Below are 21,014 nucleotides of genomic sequence, written 5' to 3' on the forward strand. Positions count from 1 at the left end.
GAGGGATGAAACGTTTGTGAAACACGTTTAATCTCAATTTTGGTTCAGCAGTGTGGGGTTTTAGTACAAGAGTTCTTCTGATACTGTTTGGCTGTTCCAGAACCATCTCCATATGTTGTCCAGTTCTATACTCTTAATCTCAGTGATTTTGAACGTGTGGATCAGTGGTTTGCTCTAAATACAAGGCAGACTTGTGCGCGTGTCTGCTGGTGTCCTCAGAAAAGTGGAAGAGAGGGGAATGAGAGAGGAGTAGAGAATGGCAAGAAGTGGGAGGAACAGAGGGGGAACAAGACAGGGAGAAGAAAATAATTTTATTAAGACTGAATCTGAAGAGGACCAAGGCATGGGAAAAGGATGCTTTTTTTTCCCTCGGCATCAGGGCTCTGGACCTGCAGGCTTCAAGGAAGCAGTTTCTTGTTCCTTGGTCTACACCAAATGTGGCCCCTCCTACCCGCATTTGGGTTTGGGGGCTCCCTCTTGCATGGTCTCTCCATGTCTGGTTTCGAAGTGTTAAGCAGGAAGCAGAGAAGGATTTTGCCTAGTAACATGGACTGGTACGTGACCTTTCATACTCCTTAATGGGAGAGCTCGCATGTGTCAGGCACTCACTTTGTCTTGTTTCCTAACAGACTTGTAGGTGACATTCTTCTGTGCACTGGATTCCTTTCCTACCTTGGTCCTTTCAATCAGATATTTAGGAAATATTTGCTTAAAGATCAGTGGGAGATAGAGCTGAGAGCTCGGAAGATTCCTTTCACCGAAAACCTGAATCTTACTTCAATGTTGGTGGATCCGCCAACCGTAAGTGTCACTTTTCTTAGAATACTATTTGATTTTCAGTCTTATTTAGTAAGAAATCAAGGTACACCTAAGTTTCCCCCCCTTTTTTTTTTAATTTAATTGAAAAGATTGTTTTGAAAATGCTTAAGAATTACTGAAAAAAACAACCACCTTTTTTTTGGTATAAAAGTTCCTTTCTGTTTAAGAAATCTTGCTTTTAAAATATTTTCAATTGCACTCCTGTGAACTAAAAGATCATTCGTGGGGGCGCCTGGCTGTCTCAGTCAGTGGAACGTGCACCTCTTGAGCTCAGGGTCTTGAGTTCGAACCCCACATTGGGGGTAGATTGCATAAAAAAATAAAATCTTCCAAAAAAAAAAAGATCCTTCATGAATTATAGGCTTGGTAATATTGAGTTCTTCTTTTTTTTTTAACGTTTTATTTATTTTTGAGACAGAGAGAGACAGAGCATGAACGGGGGAGGGGCAGAGAGAGAGGGAGACACAGAATCGGAAGCAGGCTCCAGGCTCTGAGCCATCAGCCCAGAACCCGATGTGGGGCTCGAACTCATGGACTGCGAGATCGTGACCTGAGCCGAAGTCGGCCGCTTAACCGACTGAGCCACCCAGGCGCCCCTTGAGTTCTTCTTATAACTTTCCATTATTTACACCACTCCTCTTAAGTCACACTCTCTTTCAAACATTTTAGGTGATTATAGGCATTAGCTAGGCCGTAAGTACTGGTATTAACCTTCTTTCGATGATTAACCATCTTTTCGTAGTGTCCAACAGCATAGCACAACAGCCCTTTGTGGTATCACTGAGTGATGGCACGTCCCGCTGCGCTAGCCTTCCTTGCTGGGAATTTGATGCCACTGTCAATTTTAAGTATATCTTGCAGAGCTCTTATGGCATTAAATGCTTTCCAGCCAATTTGTATTCATGAGCTGCTTTCTGATCTGTAAATATGTTCCCCAGTGGCTGTTTCCTGAGGGAAGTCATGCTATTAGTTTCATGTTATCTGCATTTAAAAGTTAAAAAAATTAATCTTTTCCAATTCAAACAACGTTCAACTGGTTGTTACAGGGACTAGATAATGTACTAAAGATGCAACGGACACTGATGAGGCAAAGCAGGCCAGGATAGTAATTATGACCTTTGGGGGCTGTTAGGATAATTTAATGAAGGTGGAAGCCGGTTGCTTCTTTGGATCCCAGGTGATCTTACTGACGGCATGGAGGCAGGCTGGCAATTTCCTTGTAATTCGGAAAGGAAATATATTTTTTTAAGTTTGTTTGTTAATTAATTAATTAATTAATTAATTTAAAAGTGATCTCTGCCCCCAACGTGGGGCTCAAACTCATGACCCCAAGATCAAGAGTCACACACTCTTCTGACTGAGCCAGCCAAGCACCCCAGGAAGTATATATATACATGTATATATATATTTTAAATGTTTATGCATTTATTTATTTGAGAGAGAGCAAGTGGGGAAGGGCAGAGAAGGAGAGAGAATCCCAAGCAGGCTCCGCACTGTCAGCTCAGAGCCTGACACAGGGCTCAATCTCATGAATGGCGAGATCATGACCTGAGCTGAAATCAAGAGTCCCATGCTTAATCAAATGAGCCACCCAAGTGCCCCGGAAATATATATATTTAAATCATTGATGAGCACCTGCGAATATAATACCTTATCTGTCATAAATTCTCTGCCTCCAGCTATACAAATCCTGCCCCCCCCCATGTAAACAGAGCCAAAGGGCAGGAAGGGGAGTTTTCTGAGGTTTAACCCCTGGTGCTTATCTTTCCTGACATGTCAATATTTCATCATCTCCACCAACTCCACCATCCACCTAGTCTTACTGTATTTTGAGCCCCTATGTTCTCTGCATGTTGAACAACAATGCTTCAAAAATTCATAGATTTTGTAATATTTCCTCATAAGTTTGAAGATATATAACATAAAGGACTAACCCCTGGTCTTGGGTTATTAGAGAAGGATTTGTTAGGTTATAAATTTATTTTTTTAGGTGAATGTTATTTGGTTCATATTTACAAGTTTGAGTTTTTTTCTAGGTACCCATTGCATAGTCTCAATGGAAAAAAATATTCTAATATTAAATTATTTTAATATTGTGGCACTCTTAATTAATAATGAAAGCATTCTTGTTCTCCTCTGACTGGCCATATCCATTTCTTGTTATTTAGATTGGGGAGTGGGGGCTGCAGGGATTACCAGGAGATGACCTCTCCATTCAGAATGGCATCATTGTGACAAAGGCCACCAGATACCCACTCCTCATTGACCCACAAACTCAAGGCAAAACTTGGATTAAATCAAAGGAAAGAGAAAATGACTTGCAGGTATGTGCTTCTTGGTATATGGGAAAACAATCTTAAAATCATGAAATTTCCCCCAAATTTCAGCTGAATCTGCCAGTCATAAAGTTGTCATGTCTGTGACAATTGCTTGTTAATTTACACCCTTGAGTTTTATAACAGTGGTTTAGAGCAAGAGCTTGGATTATTTTTCCTTTTGGTTTCTCTCATGATGTTCTCTTCTCTCTGTCCCTTTCCTGGTTCTATTGCCTTCGTCTGTGTTGGATATAGCTTTTATTCGGGGCTTTGGGCTTGGGCTTACAGGAAAGCAGTAAAAATAGAACTCCTGGCTCCTCAGTGTAAGGCTATTTGCACCAACCTAGCTCAGGCACTTGGTTCTCCACACCATCCTAGAGTCCAGTTTTGGACTTGGGGTCTAATAAGGTGTTAATTATAAGGTAGAGGTAAACAAGGGCAGGATTCCAGCATCTCAGATTTACTGTCAATATTTTGATTTAACTACCAATATAGACTATTCACTGTTTCCCAGACAGTGTTCCCAGGGTTCTGAGTCTCCTGGCTCCATAGTTTTGCTTAAACTATTCTACTAACCAGGGTGTCTTTCTTCACCCTGTTTCCCACTTCACTTATATCCCAGATAAATATCTTGAATGTTCTTCAAAGCCCACACCTCCAACACGGCCTTCATCAAGACTTCCCTGTGTCCCCAGTTTAATATAGCCTGTCCTAAATGCTCACAATGTCTTGTTTGGATTTCCGACATGAACTTAGAGTCTGTCTTCAATTCCTGTTCGTTGCCCATTTGTTTTTTATCTTTACTGTATCCTAAACTTCTTGCCGGCAAGGTTTATGGTTTTATGCCATCTTTATATTTTCTGTACTGCTCTTTCAATAGGGTGGGGAATCTGATATTTAGTGAACTTAAGTGGATTAATCAAAGTATAACGTCATTACAAGGAAAAAAACACAGAAAAATCATGTGATCATCTTGATAAATGCAGAAAAAGCACATGGTAAAATTCAACACCCATTTGTGATAAAACTTCCAAGAAACTAAGAATAAGAGGAATCTTCCCTTAATCACATAAAGAGCATCTACCAAAAGCCTACAACAAACATCATTTAATGGTAAAATATTGAAAGATTTCCTTCTGAGATGAGGGCTTCATTGACACCTGGATGCTGCCTGGTCCTCAGGAACACCTCTAAGATACTCCCATCTTACAGATACTTCAGAACACAATGCATCAGTCTGTTTACTTACAACCCCCAGAGAAATCCCAGACAGGGTCAGAGAGTATAAACGGAAGAGGAGTGTTAAGGGAAATGAAGCCAGTGGGAATGTAGCTTCAGAGGAGCTGTCTTCACAGAAGGAATGCATGGGTGGAGTAAACAGGAGCATTCCTACCCCTGAACTTTATTTCCTGGATCCATGCAGCTAGAACGTGTCCCCTGTTCCATTCCTCTTGCCTCTTCTGACTGTCCACCCTACTCATCCTGTTCTTAATGTTCCTGATCATAGCTTTGTCTGTCCATTTTGGCATTAAGCTCCTTGATAGCCTTCGATAATGTCCTTTCTGCTGTTACCCAGTCCCAGGAATCTTCTCGAGGAAGTAATAGAAATATGCCACAGATACTTAATGTATTTTTAAAGACATTGACTGCTGGAATGTAAGATTGAACTATATTCTCCTTACTCAGGAGACATTATTTTTAAAATATGTGGATAAACACATGCGCGGACACACATAAATGAAGACAGAATAAAACAAAAATAGTATTTCTTTTATTTGGGAAGGAAAACAGAATGAAAAATGAAACACTTTATAAATGAAAAACAAAACATGTATTGTATGCCTAGGACTACATTCTACCTTGGCAGCTTTGCCAAGATCACCTTCAACACCATCCCCAGAACCTTCAGCTCTGACTTCCGGAAAGAGACGGTATTCATCAAGTTTCCCTATAAAGAATTCACTGACCACCTTGTAAAGACCCAATACCAGAGTATCTTTGCAGGTGATCCAGGCTCTGTTGGTAGCTACCACTTAGGGTTACTGCACAAGAAAATAAAGTTAATTAAATAAGAAATTATGACTCCAAGCCATTATTTCAAATTTATAAAAGACATTGAAGTTGGCTAAAAGTTATCTTAAATAAATTGATAATTTGAAAATTATTATTTCTTTTTTTCAAAAAAAATTTAATGTTTATTTATTTTGAGGGAGAGAGAGACAGAGTGCGAGCAGGGGAGGGGCAGAGAGAGAGGGAGATATAGAATCTGAAGAAGGGTCCAGGCTCCAACTGTCAGCACAGAGCCCGATGTGGGGCTTAAACTCACAAAATGCGAGATCATGACCTGAGCCAAAGTTGGACGCTTAACTGACTGAGCCACCCGTGCGCCCCAATTTCTTGGTGTATTAGGGTTCTCCAGAGAAACCGAATTCATGGGATATCTATATGTAAATGCAGATATATAGAAAAAGATTTATTATGAGATATTGGCTCATGGGATTAGGGAGGCCGAGACGTTCCACAGTCTGTTGTCTACAACCTAGACGTCCAAGAAAGCTGGTCATGTAGTTCTAGTCCAAACTCTGAAGGTCTGGGATCCAGGGGAGTAAGTAATAGGAGTCCCAATCCAAGTCCGAAGGCCCAAGAGCTGGTCGCTGATGTCCAAAGGCAGGAGAAGATGAATGTCTTAGCTCAAGCAGAGAGAAAATTTGCTCTTCCTCCACCTTTGGGCTCTATTCAGGCCCTCAATGGAGTGGATGATGCCCACCCAAGTAGGTGAAGATGATTTTCTTTACTCGGTCTGCCTATTCCAAGACCAATCTCTTCTGGAAACACTCTCACAGACACAGCCTGAAATAATGTTTGTCAGGTACCTGGACAGCCCCTACCTCATTCAGATTGACACATGATATGAACCATCACACTTAGGAAGGAAATCACAAAAACAGAGTTTACTCCTTAGGAAATAGAGCAGGACAATTATATTTCGTCTCATTGGGACCTTGTTTCATCTTGTTTAAAAAGCTGGTTAAAGCTCTTTGTTTAGATTCATTTACCTTGTCAACTCATAATGAGGTCTTTCACAGCTCATCATTTGTGTAAATAAAGCTATCCATCCAGGGAAACAAATTCCTTCATGTGCAGGATTTTTTTTCTTTTAGTCATTTCCTTTCCAAAACAGGACAAAGGTAGGCTTATTTAATTTTTCAATTCCACATCTCTTTTTCATAGCTAGTGAGAGATAATATTTAAAACAATTTTTTTAATGTTTATTGATTTTTGAGAGAGAGAGAGAGAGAGAGAGAGAGAGAGAGCATGAGCAGGGGAGGGGCAGAGAGAGAGGGAGACACAGAATCTGAAGCAGGCTCCAGGCTCTGAGCTGTCAGCACAGAGCCCAGTACGGGGCTCAAACTCATGAACTGTGAGATCATGACCTGAGCCAAAGTTGGACACTTAACCGACTGAGCCACCCAGGCACCCCGAGAGATAATATTTTTTAATTCCACTCTCTTCATGACCTGCTGTCCCAGCAGATCTTCCTTGTATCTTAGGATCAGCACTCACAGTAGCGTAGAGGCGATAGCTGAATCCAGTGGGTAGAGAATAAGGAGATGGAGATTTAAGGACTGAACCTTGTGGAATCCTCACTTTTAGGCAGGGGGAGGGATCAAAGAAGTTAAGAGTTCAAAGCCGCTTAGCTAATGCGAAGATCAACCAGCCCAGTGTGTCTATTTTAACTAATCAACAAACACTGAATTAGAAATGGGGCCCCACCAGGCATTCAGAATTCTAATTTTTTACAAATGTAATGTAAAAAGTGAACACACAGTCTTTTAAGTTGATCTTATGGAAAGTATCTATCATATTCTTCCATTGAGCCACTGTCAGAGACAGAATACATGGATGGACCCTTGGTTTGACTCAGTATATAATTTCTGACGCTCTTATGCTTATTTTTTAGTTACTTGATCATCTTGTGAGTGGTCCTGAGGAGATAAATGAATAGCACAAATGTGCAAGTTACTTTGCTTTCTCTTAGTTACATTGTAACTAACTATGTAAGCATGACAGGTTTAATCCTTGATTACTTCTCTTCCATCTGTAGGAGCAGAGCTGTGACATTCCCTTTAAGGAATGCCACCTGACTCCTGTTTTGATCAGAGAGATTCAGTTGCACATCCAGGGCTTCCAGAAAGTCATGGCCTACCAAGTTTTGAAAATTAAATGTTCTTACTTTTATTTTTCCTAAGTAAGGCTTCCTATATAGCCCTTAAAATTCTTAGTCACTTGTCCAGCAAATCTCTTTGTTTCCATTAGGAATAAGCACATTCTTTGTAGCATTTATGTAGTAATGAACTCTATTTCTAGGTAACATCTCTGAACCATAAATATTTCCGCACACACTTGGAAGACAGCCTTTCCTTGGGCCGACCCCTTCTCATTGAGGATATTCGTGAGGAGCTGGATCCAGCCTTGGATAATGTATTAGAAAAGAATTTCATTAAATCAGGCACCACATTCAAGGTGAGTTTCAGGGAAAGAAAAAAAAAAAAGAAGAAGAAGAAGAAAAGAACAATGGTGACATCTACTTATCTTTTTGAGTATAGCAGCGAAGGCACTTTCCTTGAGGTGGTAGTATTGGATACACTGGAAAAAATTATTTCCAAAATCATATTTAGTGTTTCCCTTATTTTTTAACAATATATGAAAAAACACAGGGAAGGGGCGCCTGGGTGGCTCAGTCGGTTAAGCGTCCGACTTCAGCCCAGGTCACAATCTCACGGTCTGTGAGTCCGTGAGTTCGAGCCCCGCGTCGGGCTCTGGGCTGATGGCTCAGAGCCTGGAGCCTGCTTCCGATTCTGTGTCTCCCTCTCTCTCTGCCCCTCCCCCGTTCATGCTCTGTCTCTCTCTGTCTCAAAAATAAATAAAAGTTAAAAAAAAAAAAAAAGAAAAAAACACAGGGAAGGGCAATATCTTGGTTAGAGAAGCCATTTAGCTGACACTAAATAACATATTAAAGACAGACATTTTCTGGTTATAATAATATATTAGTGTCACACACACACTATATATATATATATAGTGCATATATAATGTGTGTGTATATATGTGTATGTATATGTGTGTATCTATATGTGTGTGTGTGTGTGTGTGTATATATATATATATATATGTTTGTATGTTAGCAGCTCTGAGAAAATTGGATTTATAAGCCATATTCTCATCTATACAATAAAACCTCCGTGTTCTCACTGGAGAAAATGGCATTTTAATACAGTCTATGAACATTTCTTTGTTCATTTCTCTCTTTATTAACTTTCAATTTAAACTCACAGACTTTGCTAGAAGCTATGGATTGCTGTTTCCCATCGTTGGTGACATGAATCATTTTCAGAAGTGTTTCTTTTTTAATTGTGGCATTCTCTACCTTTAGACTTCTTTGGTTTTATTTCTTTTTTTTTTTTAAACATTTAATTTTTTTTAACGTTTTATTTATTTTTGAGACAGGGAGAGACAGAGCATGAACGGGGGGTGGGGGGGAGCGGTCAGAGAGAGAGACACACAGGATATGAAACAGGCTCCAGGCTCTGAGCTGTCAGTACAGAGCCCGACGTGGGGCTTGAACTCAGGGACCGAGAGATCATGACCTGAGCTGAAGTCGGCCGCTTAACCGACTGAGCCACCCAGGTGCCCCTCTTTGGTTTTATTTCTTGATGAATGACAGCATTTCTGATTGAGATTTTTCACTTTGGACAACTTAATTTCATGAATATCAGTGAATAAGTAAAGAATGCAGATTTTCTCATTAAACAAAATTTTATTTAGGAAAATATTTTTCATAATGTGATTTCTTTTATATGCCTTATTTAACATGCCAAAGGAGGGTGTAGGATTTTTATTCCTGAAGGTCTTCCTGAAGGTCTTTCAAAAGAACAGATCCTTATCTGTGGTGTGAAGGCGAGGGGCTTGAAACTGTGGGAGTGCCTTATTGATGTGATTTCCAACCACAGGTAGAATCAAGATTAATTAAAAATTTAAGTCCTTTACAAATGGTATCATTCCCACCTCACTTTTAGATAGCGAAACCAGGTGTTTTTAAATATACTGCAAATTGTAGTGTCTAAGATAAATGTTATCTCTCTGGATAAAATGTTGGCATTTTTTTCCTTTGAAAAATTCTTTAATCTTTTCAGTTGTCAAGTATGCTTCTTTGAGGACTGTGAAATGCAAAGAGGGATAACACTTCCTCTAAACACCACAGATTTCCTCAGTAGGAAACAATTTCCTCAAGTGGGAGAAAACGGGCAAATCTGGGATGTGTCTGAGTTTTCCCTTATGCAACATTTGTTTGGGATAAATGTTTCATTTACTTTGCTTGGTGTCACGGCTAACAACATCTTCTGGCAGGACCACAAATCTACATTATTTAATTATTTAAGATCAGCGATTAAAGTTTTACAACTTTTTCCTTTGCAATTCACCCAAATTTCCCAGTGCTGACCTCTGATAAATTCTTTCCTAATTTAAACCCAAATTCCTTTCCCTGTCCTTTAAGCTGTTTTTTGATTGTGTATTTGAATTGATGTAGGTGAAAGTCGGTGATAAGGAATGCGATATCATGGATACATTTAAACTTTATATTACTACAAAGTTACCAAACCCTGCCTTCACCCCTGAGATCAATGCTAAAACATCAGTCATTGATTTTACTGTCACCATGAAAGGCCTTGAAAATCAGTTACTAAGGAGAGTGATTTTAACTGAGAAACAGGTAATAATTTCTCAAGGTAGAGGACTACTTCTCATAAATTATAATAAAAGCTTAAAATGTATTCTGAAATTGTTAAGTATATGAGAAAGAAAAAATTAAGCAAACTGTATTTACCTTCGTTAACATAAATATTTGTTTAGCTGTCTCAAGTCTTTCCAAGAAATCATGTACCGAATTCACCTGTCTTCCAACCCCACACATGCGTGTGCGTGCGCACACACACACACACGCACCCTCACACTGCTCTTTCTGTTTCTGTCTTTCAACCTTGGGGTATGTTGGCTTCATGTCTATAGTCCCCTGGATGGGTGATCTTTGGTGTACCGGAAAAATTCAATAAAATAGTGATCCTGGAGAAAAAGAAATTGCTCTGAATGAGTATATTGCCACTGTAGAAGTTTCAACTACTACAGTCTGGTACTCTAATGATACAGAGAACCTAACTTTCATTTTAATTGAATAAAATTTGCATGAAAGCAGAGAAATTAAGTGTGATTGAGGGTTCCAATAAAACAAAGAACAACTTAAAACTTGAAGACTTTAAGAGACTGATACAAGATTAAACTAATTTTTAAGATAAATCTCAGGAAACATTTAATGTTATGCATAAAATATGCTTGCATAAAATTTAATTATACGTATTTGCATATAGAAAATATATTTGCATAAAATCTGAGAAAGATTATATTTGCTTACATAGAATTAACTTGAGTATTGAGGGTTCAAGGAAAGGGCAAGTTTAGCAATAATAAGACCGGAGAGGCTTAAAATGGGAGGGTGAGAAAAAGATTGGCAGCAGCAGACTTGGCAAGGAAAAGGGAAAGACAAGAAATAGGAACAGGTGCCACGGACACAGGAAAGACATTGGAAGAGGGAAAGAGAAATGATACTCACACCAGAGAAATAGAGACTCAGGGGCGCCTGGGTGGCGTCCGACTTCGGCTCAGGTCATGATCTCACGGTCCGTGAGTTCGAGCCCCACGTCGGGCTCTGTGCTAACAGCTCAGAGCCTGGAGCCTGCTTTGGATTCTGTGTCTCCCTCTCTCTCTGCTCCTCCCTGCTCATACTCTGTCTGTCTGTCTGTCTGTCTCTCTCTCTCTCTGTCTCTCATGAGCGCGTGTGCCCGCGTGTTCAAAAATAAATAAACATTAAAAAATTAAAAAAAAAAAAAAGAAATAGAGAGACTCAGTAAAAGGAGAAGTGAAACCCTACCTGATTAACAGAGATGGTTAACCTGGGGCCGGCCCTTAAAGGCCCCCCAGTCTGGTGGAGGGAAGGGGGCACAGTCCCACCTTCCATTCTCGGTAGCTGTTGGGTCTTGCAACAAAGAGCCTGGGGTTTCTGCAGTCCAGAAAGGGAGTCATGGCACTTCCACAGCCAGGCAGAGAGAGCATGGGCCTCATTGCCTCCTCACCTCTTAGGGCCACATGGTGCCTTCCTTCATGGTTTAACTGGTGCTGTTTATCTGTTCTGAGATGATTCCTCACTGGTCCAGTGTCCCATGCAGGCTGCACGAATTTCTGTAAGGCAGGCCACTCCCTGTTTAAAGTAGGCTACACTCTGTCCCCAGAGGGCCCCACACCTGATCTTCTAGGCTTCAGCTTCCCCTTCAAGGGATACATTAAGGTGCTTACTTCAATCTTGTTGGAAACACACACACACACACACACACACACTTACTCTGCAGGAAGACATCCTGACCGTGATGTTTAACCCTCTTAGCTATATTGCTCTTACACCCTCATTTTATGGAGGGACAGAGACCACAGAGAATAGGGTCTTAACCCATAAAAGCACATGGACTTTCCACCCTGCCAGGCCTCCTAGATAAGCTTTACAGGTCATGCTGTAAAACCCACAAGTGTCTACTATCCCGTGATGCTTGCTTTTCCAACGTGATTTCATTTTGTCCACAGACTCCTATACTGCCACCCAGAGGTGACCATTTTAATGGAAACAATGCATTAGGCATCCCCATGCAAATGCAGCCATGACCTTCATTGCCACCCCATCAATAGCAAAATGACAATAATACAACCAGTGTTGGAGTTGGAGGACAAGGGTATCAGACCTGTCTTTGCCAGTGACTAACCGTGAGAATGATAATGGGATGTTATTTGGAGTTAATATTTCTGAGTCCTCAGTTTCCCCAGATATAAAACAAAGTTGTTGAACGAAATTTAGCACACTTCAATTTCACACATATTTATCGTGCCAGGTCCTTTTTCTGCAAAACCTCAGGGCAAGGGCTCTAAGGAATACAAAGGTGAAGCACATCAGCTCCTGTCCTCTAGACGCACAGGATCTCATTAGAGGGACCTAATCTACACACAGATTGTGACGCAAGCCATGGCCTGTGTAAAGACAAACCTGGTGTGGTGGCTTCTGATGGACAAATTGGTTTAAGAAGACTTTCTGAAAGTGGTAGAATTTCTGAAGTGGTTTTTCAAGAAATTTTCTCAAATATGTACCTTAAAAGCGCTTTCTTTTAACATAATTCTAAGTACAGTGCATGATTCTATTTAAGGTCAGGAAAGAAAAGTGCTATAAAGATGCTATGGAGGCAATTTCAATTCACTTTACGTTGAGCAAGAGTATTAAATCCATGTTAAATTTCCTGAGTTTGAAAATTGCACTATGCTTGTGCAAGAGGATATCCTGGTTCTTAGGATGTTTGCTAAAGTTTTCTTAGGGGTAAAGGATCATGACACCAGCAAATGTTTCACCAATAATAATAATGATGGTAAGTATTATATATATGCATATTATACATATATAATATATGTATATTATATATATATTATATATATATAGAGAGAGAGAGAGAGAGAGAGGGAGAATGGGAGAGTATGATGAAGCAAAATGTTATCTGGTGAATCTAGGCAAAGCCTATGTGAGAGTTTATTATATCAGTGTTGTAACTTTTCTGAAAATTTGAATTTTTTTCCAAATATAACTTGAAAAATACATTATTTTTGTAGAAAAAAAATATGCCTTCCAAACACCCAGTTTGGCCCGTCTGGTAGAAAGAGATGTCAAACAATGGAAAATGGATTTGTGTTGGCAACTGGCTGTGTCAAACCAAACAAACTGCCTGGTGTTCCCATAGGCAGATCCCAAACCAAGAGCTCACATTCAGCTTGGGTGGCCTCTTGGTTTCTTAATATTATGTCTCTGCTTCTACCACTTCTGCTTGCCAATAAAGTTAGCATTTCACACAGAGACTGTGTGGGAACAGGGCCAAGAAAATGGGACACTCTAATTTAAATAAACTTAGATCCAGGAAGAGAGAGGGGATAATCAGACAAAATTATTTTAGCAGGGGCATCTCATGCATGCTATGGAAGCTTAATGCTAGTGGTCATCATTTTTTTTTAATTAAAAAAATTTTATTTATATTTGAGAGATAGAGACAGAGTGTGAATGGGACAGGGCCAGAGAGAGAAGGAGACAGAATCTGAAGCAGGCTCCAGGCTCTGAGCTGTGAGCACAGAGCCCGATGCAGGGCTTGAACCCACAAACCCTGAGAACATGACCTGAGCTGAAGTCGCACGCTTAATTGACTGAGCCGCCCAGGCGCCCCTAGTGGGCATAATGTTTTTAAGTGTCCAGAGATACAAAAATACAGATAGATAGATTTGACTAGTGATGGTAATTTCTTCTGTCATTCCAGAGGCACTTTGGTTTAAACTTTTAAAAATTGACCAGAAGCACTAGTAAATGGGACCGGCCACCATGGCTGGTGATCACAGTTCTGCTATTGTTTCGTGTCTCTTGATAACAGGAATTAGAGTCTGAGAGGGTTAAACTTTTGGAGGATGTGACTTTCAACAAGCGGAAGATGAAGGAACTGGAAGACAACCTTCTCTACAAATTAAGCGCCACAAAAGGTACTGATTTATTAACAAGTCACCAAACAGTGGGTTCTGAACAAGGATTTCTAGTGCCCTTTTCAGGACCCTCGTGATTGTAGATGTTAGGAAACAGTTGAGTTACCAAGGCAAACACAAGTGAGGCAATTTCCATCTAGACATTTGAAGAGGGACCTCAGAGAATCTGATTTTTGAATTAGCAAACAGAGTCTGAGCATTTGAGAATAACACAGTTTTCTTGATATAATTGCTCTCTCCTAAGAAACATAAGGGCTCCCAATAGAGCTAGGTAACTCATAATAGGCTAATTTGCTTGCCCAAAGGAAACTAATGTGCTCAATCTGATTTTTTTTTTTAAGATCGACTCTTTCATTTGGCATTGAAATGCAGCTACCACAGCGGGTTATGAGGTGTGTAATCTGTGTCAGAGGCACTTGGGCACCCAAGGCCCAAGCTCACTCTCAAGTTGCCTTGACCATCTACTTAGAAGTCAGGGATGGGTTCTCCCTGGGGCAGTCTGATTTGGGGATGTAGTCTCTCTCAATAAATAAAAATATCCTATCCCAAGACAATAAAGTCAGCAAACACCATATTGTTCTGCAGTAGGTAAGTTACAGTAGCCTAAATCCTACTATTGATTACAGCCTCATAATGAGTGCTTCCCAGCAGCACTTTAATCCTTGGAGATAAACAAAAATCTTAACCTCCAGAAGTACGTGATGTATCATTCCTGCAGCGGTCTCCAGCACTACCTTTACAGGGACCTCATGGAAAAGACCTTCTATCTGCCTTGATTGCACTGCTTGTGTTCGTGAACTTATCTGTCCTCTGGTCCAGTGACTTCTCCCAGCCATGTGGCTACCCTTGGGTGTTCTAATATCAGCAAGGAGAGCAGAGGGCTCTTGCCCAGCTCCAGCCAAGGATGTGCTGGATCAAGGTGTCATCCCTGCGAGGTTGATTGCAATTTGGACTTTCGTGGTAGACCCAGAATGCCCATCGGAGTAACTCACACCTTCCTGAAGCATTCTCCTGCTATCCAGAGGTCTAGGGTCAGGCCAGAGCACGCTGTTTGCAGATATCGTGACCTTTTAGCTCAGCATGTCCCAAGTATCTTTCCGTATCTTAAAGTTGGATTTATTGTCACAGAGACATGGGTGTTTCTATTAAAAATGATCATGAAAGGTGAAACTAAAAATAAAATGAGGATTTTTGTTCCTGGCGGGACACTTCCACTATCCCCCAGTTTCCTCTTGTTGGAGACATGGAGGGACCAGAGTTCTCAGCGGCAAGGACTGATCTACTAAAGCTGGACTAAAGAGGGTACCATTCCACTGCAAGCTGGCGTGGAACATGGGATGGGCTCCCACCATAACTCAAACTGGGTGGACGAGCTCATGACACTTTGAGGGGGACCATGGAGGTGATAATGGAGGGGAAAGCTGTGTCACATAAGGCACGGCTGAAACCGCTGGGGGTACATGGAGCCTGATTTTGGTCTTCAGACACTCGCAGGCCAGTCATGGGGGCTGCCTTGTGAATCCCCTTTTGCAGGTGTTCAGGCAGCATGGGGGACAACCCGTCCCCAGGAATGTTTAGACGGATTTAGGCATCAGAGGACAGTTGGGCTGGAAGCCTTTTGGTATGTTAACATCTGCCCTTCTCCCTTGCGGGCTTTGAAGATGGAGACTTGGAAATGGACAGGGCGATTTCGGAAGTGACGCATCTCCTTTGTGGCTTCCCCCATCTTGCCTTCTACCTTCCCTGTTTGGCTTTTAGGTTCCTTGGTAGACGACGAATCTCTCATCGGTGTCCTCCGAACCACCAAGCAGACAGCATCTGAAGTAAGTGAAAAGCTGCACGTGGCCGCAGAAACGGAGATCAAAATTAACACGGCTCAGGAGGAGTTCCGGCCTGCAGCCACCCGTGGGAGCATCCTCTACTTTCTCATCACAGAGATGAGCATGGTCAACATCATGTACCAGACCTCGCTGGCCCAGTTCTTGAAGTTATTTGACCAGTCCATGGCCAGGTGGGGAGTAACTTAAAATTCCCTCCCTTCCCCCACGCAGGGTCACTTAAAATTTCTGTTTGTGTTCCTACTGTCTTAGGAGTGGCTTTTTACTTCTTTGACTTTTCAAATGCATTGCAGATCTGAGAAGTCTCCACTACCTCAAAAGAGGATTACGAATATCATCGAGTATCTGACGTACGAGGTTTTTACATACTCTGTCAGAGGCCTGTATGAAAACCACAAATTCCTCTTTGTACTCCTGATGACCTTGAAGATTGATCTTCAGAGAGGAACAGTGAAGCACAGAGAGTTTCAGGCTCTCATTAAAGGTGAAGGGCTTGGAATATGGATGCGGTATGTAGAGGAGACTGCTTCTGCTACGCTCTTTGATGTGCTGTAGACCCATTTTTACAGCAAAGTGGGGATGTTACCTTCCCGTGAAAGCGAAGTTCTTTATTGACACCTCTTTTGTCTTTTCTGATTTCCATTCATTTTGCTCTGGTTACTCAAGATGATTTATTTCAGGTGTGTGTGAACTCTTTGATTTTTGTTGTTGTTGTTGTTGTTGCTTGTTATATAATTACCTTAAGTTTGATCCTTGCTGCTCGTGATTAGGAAACCCGAATGCCAAAGGGAAGAAAAAGTAAGGCAGGTGTTGAACTTTCGATTGCAAGAGACCAATTACTTGAGCAAGGGATATAGTGATTTCTAAGATTGTGAAAAAGGCACACTTGCACTTCATATTGAAAGTTAATCCTATTCGTCACCTATCTCCATGTTAAAAGTATCATTAAGAAGATAAAAGAAGGGGCGCCTGGGTGGCTCAGTCGGTTGGGCGTCCAACTTCGGCTCAGGTCACGATCTCGCGGTATGTGAGTTCGAGCCCCGCATCGGGCTCTGTGCTGACTGCTCAGAGCCTGGAGCCCGTTTCAGATTCTGTGTCTCCCTCTCTCTCTGACCCTCCCCCGTTCATGCTCTGTCTCTCTCTGTCTCAAAAATAAGTAAATGTTAAAAAAAAAAAAAAAGAAGATAAAAGAAGGCTATTTTCATTCAATTCAGTTAAACAAGTGTTTATTGAGCATATCCTATGCAAATCCACCATGCTAGTGTTGGGATAGAAGGATAAATCAGACATTGCTTCAAAAGAAATAACAGTCTCATAAGGGGAATATAGATAATTAATTTTTTTATTTTTTATTATTATTTTTTTTTGCCAAACAAGGCAGAATAACCTAAATGTTAGCAGAAAGCTAAGGCACACCTGAGTGGCTCACTCGGTTAAGCATCTGACTCTTGACTTCGGCTCGGGTCATGATCTCATGGTTCGTGAGTTTGGGCCCCACATCAGGCTGTGTGCTGATAGAGCGGAGCCTGCTTGGGATTCTGTCTCCCTCTCTCTCTGCTCCTCCACTGCTTGCTCTCTCTCTCTCTCTCTCAAAATAAATAAAAATAAACTCTGAAAAAAAGAGAGAGCTAAAAACAAAGTGTTAGGTCTAAAAGAAAGGAGAGACATATGGTTGGTGAGGTCAGTAAGAACTCTTTGGAAAATATACTGTTGCAGGTTAAGCCATGAATTTTTCAGATTAGTTGATACATGGGAAAAAATGTACCATTCTATTTCTTATGTTTTTTTTTCTCTTTGTATAAAGTTTAATAAATCATTTTCTGTCTGCCCTTCTCCCCACAAAAAGAAGAAAGTGGCATTTAAAAAGGACTCTGAAGGATAGGTAGAAGTGAAAGATCCATTCCACGCTGAAACAGAACAGCACAAGAAAAGGAATGAATGAGTGGGGCGTGTAAATGGTGAGCCTTGATAGCTAGAGGAAGGATTTTCTTGATCTGGTGAGAAACAAGGAGTTGTGTAAGGTGGTGATGTGGTCCCTCAGGAACCTCTTATCATCTTTTAAGAAGATGACTCCAGTAGACATGTATGGGGTTAGAGAAAAGAGGTTCAAGGGAGTTTATTATACTCTTCCTAGCCACAGGTACTACATGGTCAGCCCAGGGTAAAGACAATGGGAATATAATGTTTGTTTGTTTGTTTAGAGACAGAGTGTGAGTGGGGGAGGGGTAGAGAGAGAGGGAGACACAGAATCTGAAGCAGGCTCCAGGCTCTGAGCTGTCAGCACAGAGCCCGACACGGGGCTAGAACTCACGAACTGCGAGATCATGACATGAGCGGAAGTAGGATGCTTAACCGACTGAGCCACCCAGGCGCCCCAAGACAATGGGAATATAAAGGCAGAAGCACACATGAGAGATCGTGGAAGTAAAATGGCAGTGGGCCAGATGTAAGAGCCAAGAGAGGGGTCAGAAATGAGTCTAAGATTTCTGGTCTATGTAAAGATTTGGTCTGGTTGATTGAAAGAGGGGTTAGTTTGAGAGGTGTCAGAGTGGAAGAGTAATGAATGTGATTTGGGGACCTAGTTTCTTTCAGAATAGGCCAGGTTTTGTGGACATAAAAACAATCCCAAACCCAAACTTTCCGTGGCTTGACACAACAAAGATATATTCTCATTTGTTTTCTTTCCAACATGCCTGTCATGGTCACCCAGGAATTGCTTCTATAATTACTATGGCAGAGGAGCGGGATAAGACAAATTGTGTGCTGGCTTTTAAAAGTTACTCCACAAGCGACACATGTCACTTAAAGGCTCATCTTTCATTAGCCAAAGCAAGACACACAGCCGCAACTAACTTCAAAGAGAGCAGGGACGTGCCCTTCCCCTGTGTGCGTGGAGGAAGGGGAAGCTGAGTGTTTTTGCACAGCTCTGGTGACTACACACACGTGTTGAATTTGCAATATCCAGCAGACAGTTAGAAAGGATAGGCCAGACAGTTTAGAAGAAGTCAGACAGTTGTTAAGATAGGCATAGAAATAACAGCCAAAGCCACAAGAACGAAAGTGATCATGTAGGAAAAACAAAACAAAACAAAACAAAACAAAACAAAACAAAACAAAACAAAACACGTTGACTATTTCTAAATTCATACTACGAGGTGGTAGGATGTGACACGCTTCTATCCTCAACATCCTATTTGTAACAAACAGGCAGTAAGTGATTACTTCTTATTACTCCATCATGTTCTTTCCCTACTTTAGTTAATTTCTTCCTCAGAGTCAGGGTAGATGATGGTTGTAGAAACCTTGCGAACAATTTTGCATACTCTCTGAAATTTCTTCCTTGAATTTTTATTTCCTGTAGTTCAAAGGAAGCTGAACTATGTCACTGGGTTCGTATTTTTCTCAGGTCTAATGTACCTGGAGAAGCTGATGTCTTAAAGTGTAGGTATAAGGCAGCGTGGTACAGTAAGGTGGGGGCTGGACCAAGAAGCAGAGAAATGAGCCGGGCTTTGCCACTGACCAGCTATGTGAGCTCAAAGACCATCACCCACTACCTCCATGTGCAAGAGGCTGAGGGGCCCCAAGGGGAAGTGATAAGTACCACCCAGGAGAGGTGGGGCAGGCGGTACAGAGGGTCCAGGCATACAGGTTTGAGGTCTCTGGGACGTTTAAATAAAGGGAACCTAAATTCACCAAACCTAGAAGCTTCTTCTGCCTCATTTCAGTCACCTTGAAGCTCTCTCACTTGGACTTGGGGCCACATCCTCAGTGTCTGGGACACTGGGCCATGGGGAGGAGGGACATTGAAGCATGTAGGAATCCAGGCAGCAGCAGGAGCAAAATGGGCCCCAAATGTAGGAAGGCCTTCTAACTGTGGAATACAAGTGAGAAGGGAGGTGTACTTTGGATCTTTCCTTGTTGGTGAGCTGGCTTTCCTTCCCCAATCCCATCTGTCAACATGGCCCCTGAGAAGGAGACAGATAGGATTTAGACAGAAGAAGGAAACCTGGCATGTTGGGCCATAATGGGTTGTGGGAAGGATGAAGGAATCAGAGGTAGAAAGAAGTCAGGTGCCAAGATCCTTACCTCTTCCCAGGCTCCTGAGGCAGAACCTTGGGTGGGTACAGAAGGGTGCTCAAGAAACATCCAGACAGGAGACGCCCCTGTATTCTGCCCAGAGCCACAACCCACTTCGCAGGTGCATGGCAGCTTTGGTGGAGGGGAGTGGCTAGATGGATGCGCCTGATGTTTGGCAAGCAGGAGCGTGGGCACGGATGGGCATGGACTCTTGAGAGGGCTGGTGTGCAGCAAAGGCATGGGGTTCAGGCCAAGAAGCTGCAGGGCAGGTGAGCTTTGTAACTGGACACAAAGGACCAGTCTCTGTGGATAGCAGCCCAATGTCCCCATAGGTCAGGCAGGATTTGTCATAGCTCAGAGGATGCACTGCAGGGACCCCAGCCTGTGACAGAGATGGAGGGCAGCATGCGGATCTGAGGCACCCTCCCCATCAAGATACAATCCCAACCCACCAGTCTCTCCCCTCACCCACCCAGCCAAACCAGAGCTATGAAGGAGACTGGATCTTTCGCAGAAAAGGTGTAAATCAGAGGAGACTGAAAGACACAGTGAGGAGGGGATTTGTCAGGAGGGTTAGAGTGGTGACTGAAAAACTTAAAAAGGCTGCACATCTGGGCTGTGGTAAGAGCACATCTACGACCCCATTTCATAAAACTGGAGAGTCAGGGAGAGCCTGATTGCACAGGGCCAGGAGAGCCAGTGAGAAGAGTTCGGATTTAATTTAGTTGGCAATAGGGAGCCTTCGAATGTTTTACGAGCAGGAAAGTAGCATGAGCAGAGCAGTGCTTTAAAAAGATTAATTTGGATTGTATGACAGTTTGGTTGACAGAAGTACAATCAGCTCAGCAGTAAAAGAGTTTTTTTTTTTAAAGACAAAATTGGTTTATTATAAAGTTTGTATCATTTTTGAGCTGTCTTACATTTTAACCAAATTATTTTCATAAAAATGATATATGATTTTGTTTTCAATATTCTTTACAGAGTTAACAAATAGAGCCCTTAGATCTTATATATATATATAAGCCCTTAGATCATATATATATATATATATATGCCCTTAGATCTTATATATATATATATATATATATATATATATATATATATAATTTTTAACTCCATACTTAAGAGGGAAAGAAGACTTATTTATTGTAGCAGAAATATTTGATTCCCCAGGAATGACTGTCCCTTTGTGTCAATTCCTACTTGTTTTCTGCAGTATTTGAGAGGTGCCTTTGACTTTCTTCTTCAACTGAGAATGTCAGAGTACTTTGAAAAATGAAATAGATGCCAGGGACAATCCTTT

The 21,014-nt window shown here is 41.6% G+C and overlaps 1 protein-coding gene across 6 annotated transcripts in view; it reads left to right on the forward strand.

Moving 5' to 3' along the window:
- DNAH8 (dynein axonemal heavy chain 8) overlaps positions 1-21,014 on the forward strand; it is a 325,383-nt gene that overhangs the window by 219,079 nt on the left and 85,290 nt on the right. For all 6 annotated transcript variants that reach the window (XM_042986265.1, XM_042986264.1, XM_042986266.1 and 3 more), the window contains 7 exons: positions 630-801; positions 2,988-3,143; positions 7,503-7,658; positions 9,724-9,906; positions 13,691-13,796; positions 15,555-15,807; positions 15,928-16,118. In XM_042986265.1, the coding sequence (XP_042842199.1) occupies positions 630-801; positions 2,988-3,143; positions 7,503-7,658; positions 9,724-9,906; positions 13,691-13,796; positions 15,555-15,807; positions 15,928-16,118 (1,217 nt within the window). The remainder of the gene's footprint in view (positions 1-629; positions 802-2,987; positions 3,144-7,502; positions 7,659-9,723; positions 9,907-13,690; positions 13,797-15,554; positions 15,808-15,927; positions 16,119-21,014) is intronic.

The sequence above is a fragment of the Panthera tigris genome, chromosome B2 (assembly GCF_018350195.1).
Source record: "Panthera tigris isolate Pti1 chromosome B2, P.tigris_Pti1_mat1.1, whole genome shotgun sequence".
NCBI lineage: Eukaryota > Metazoa > Chordata > Mammalia > Carnivora > Felidae > Panthera > Panthera tigris.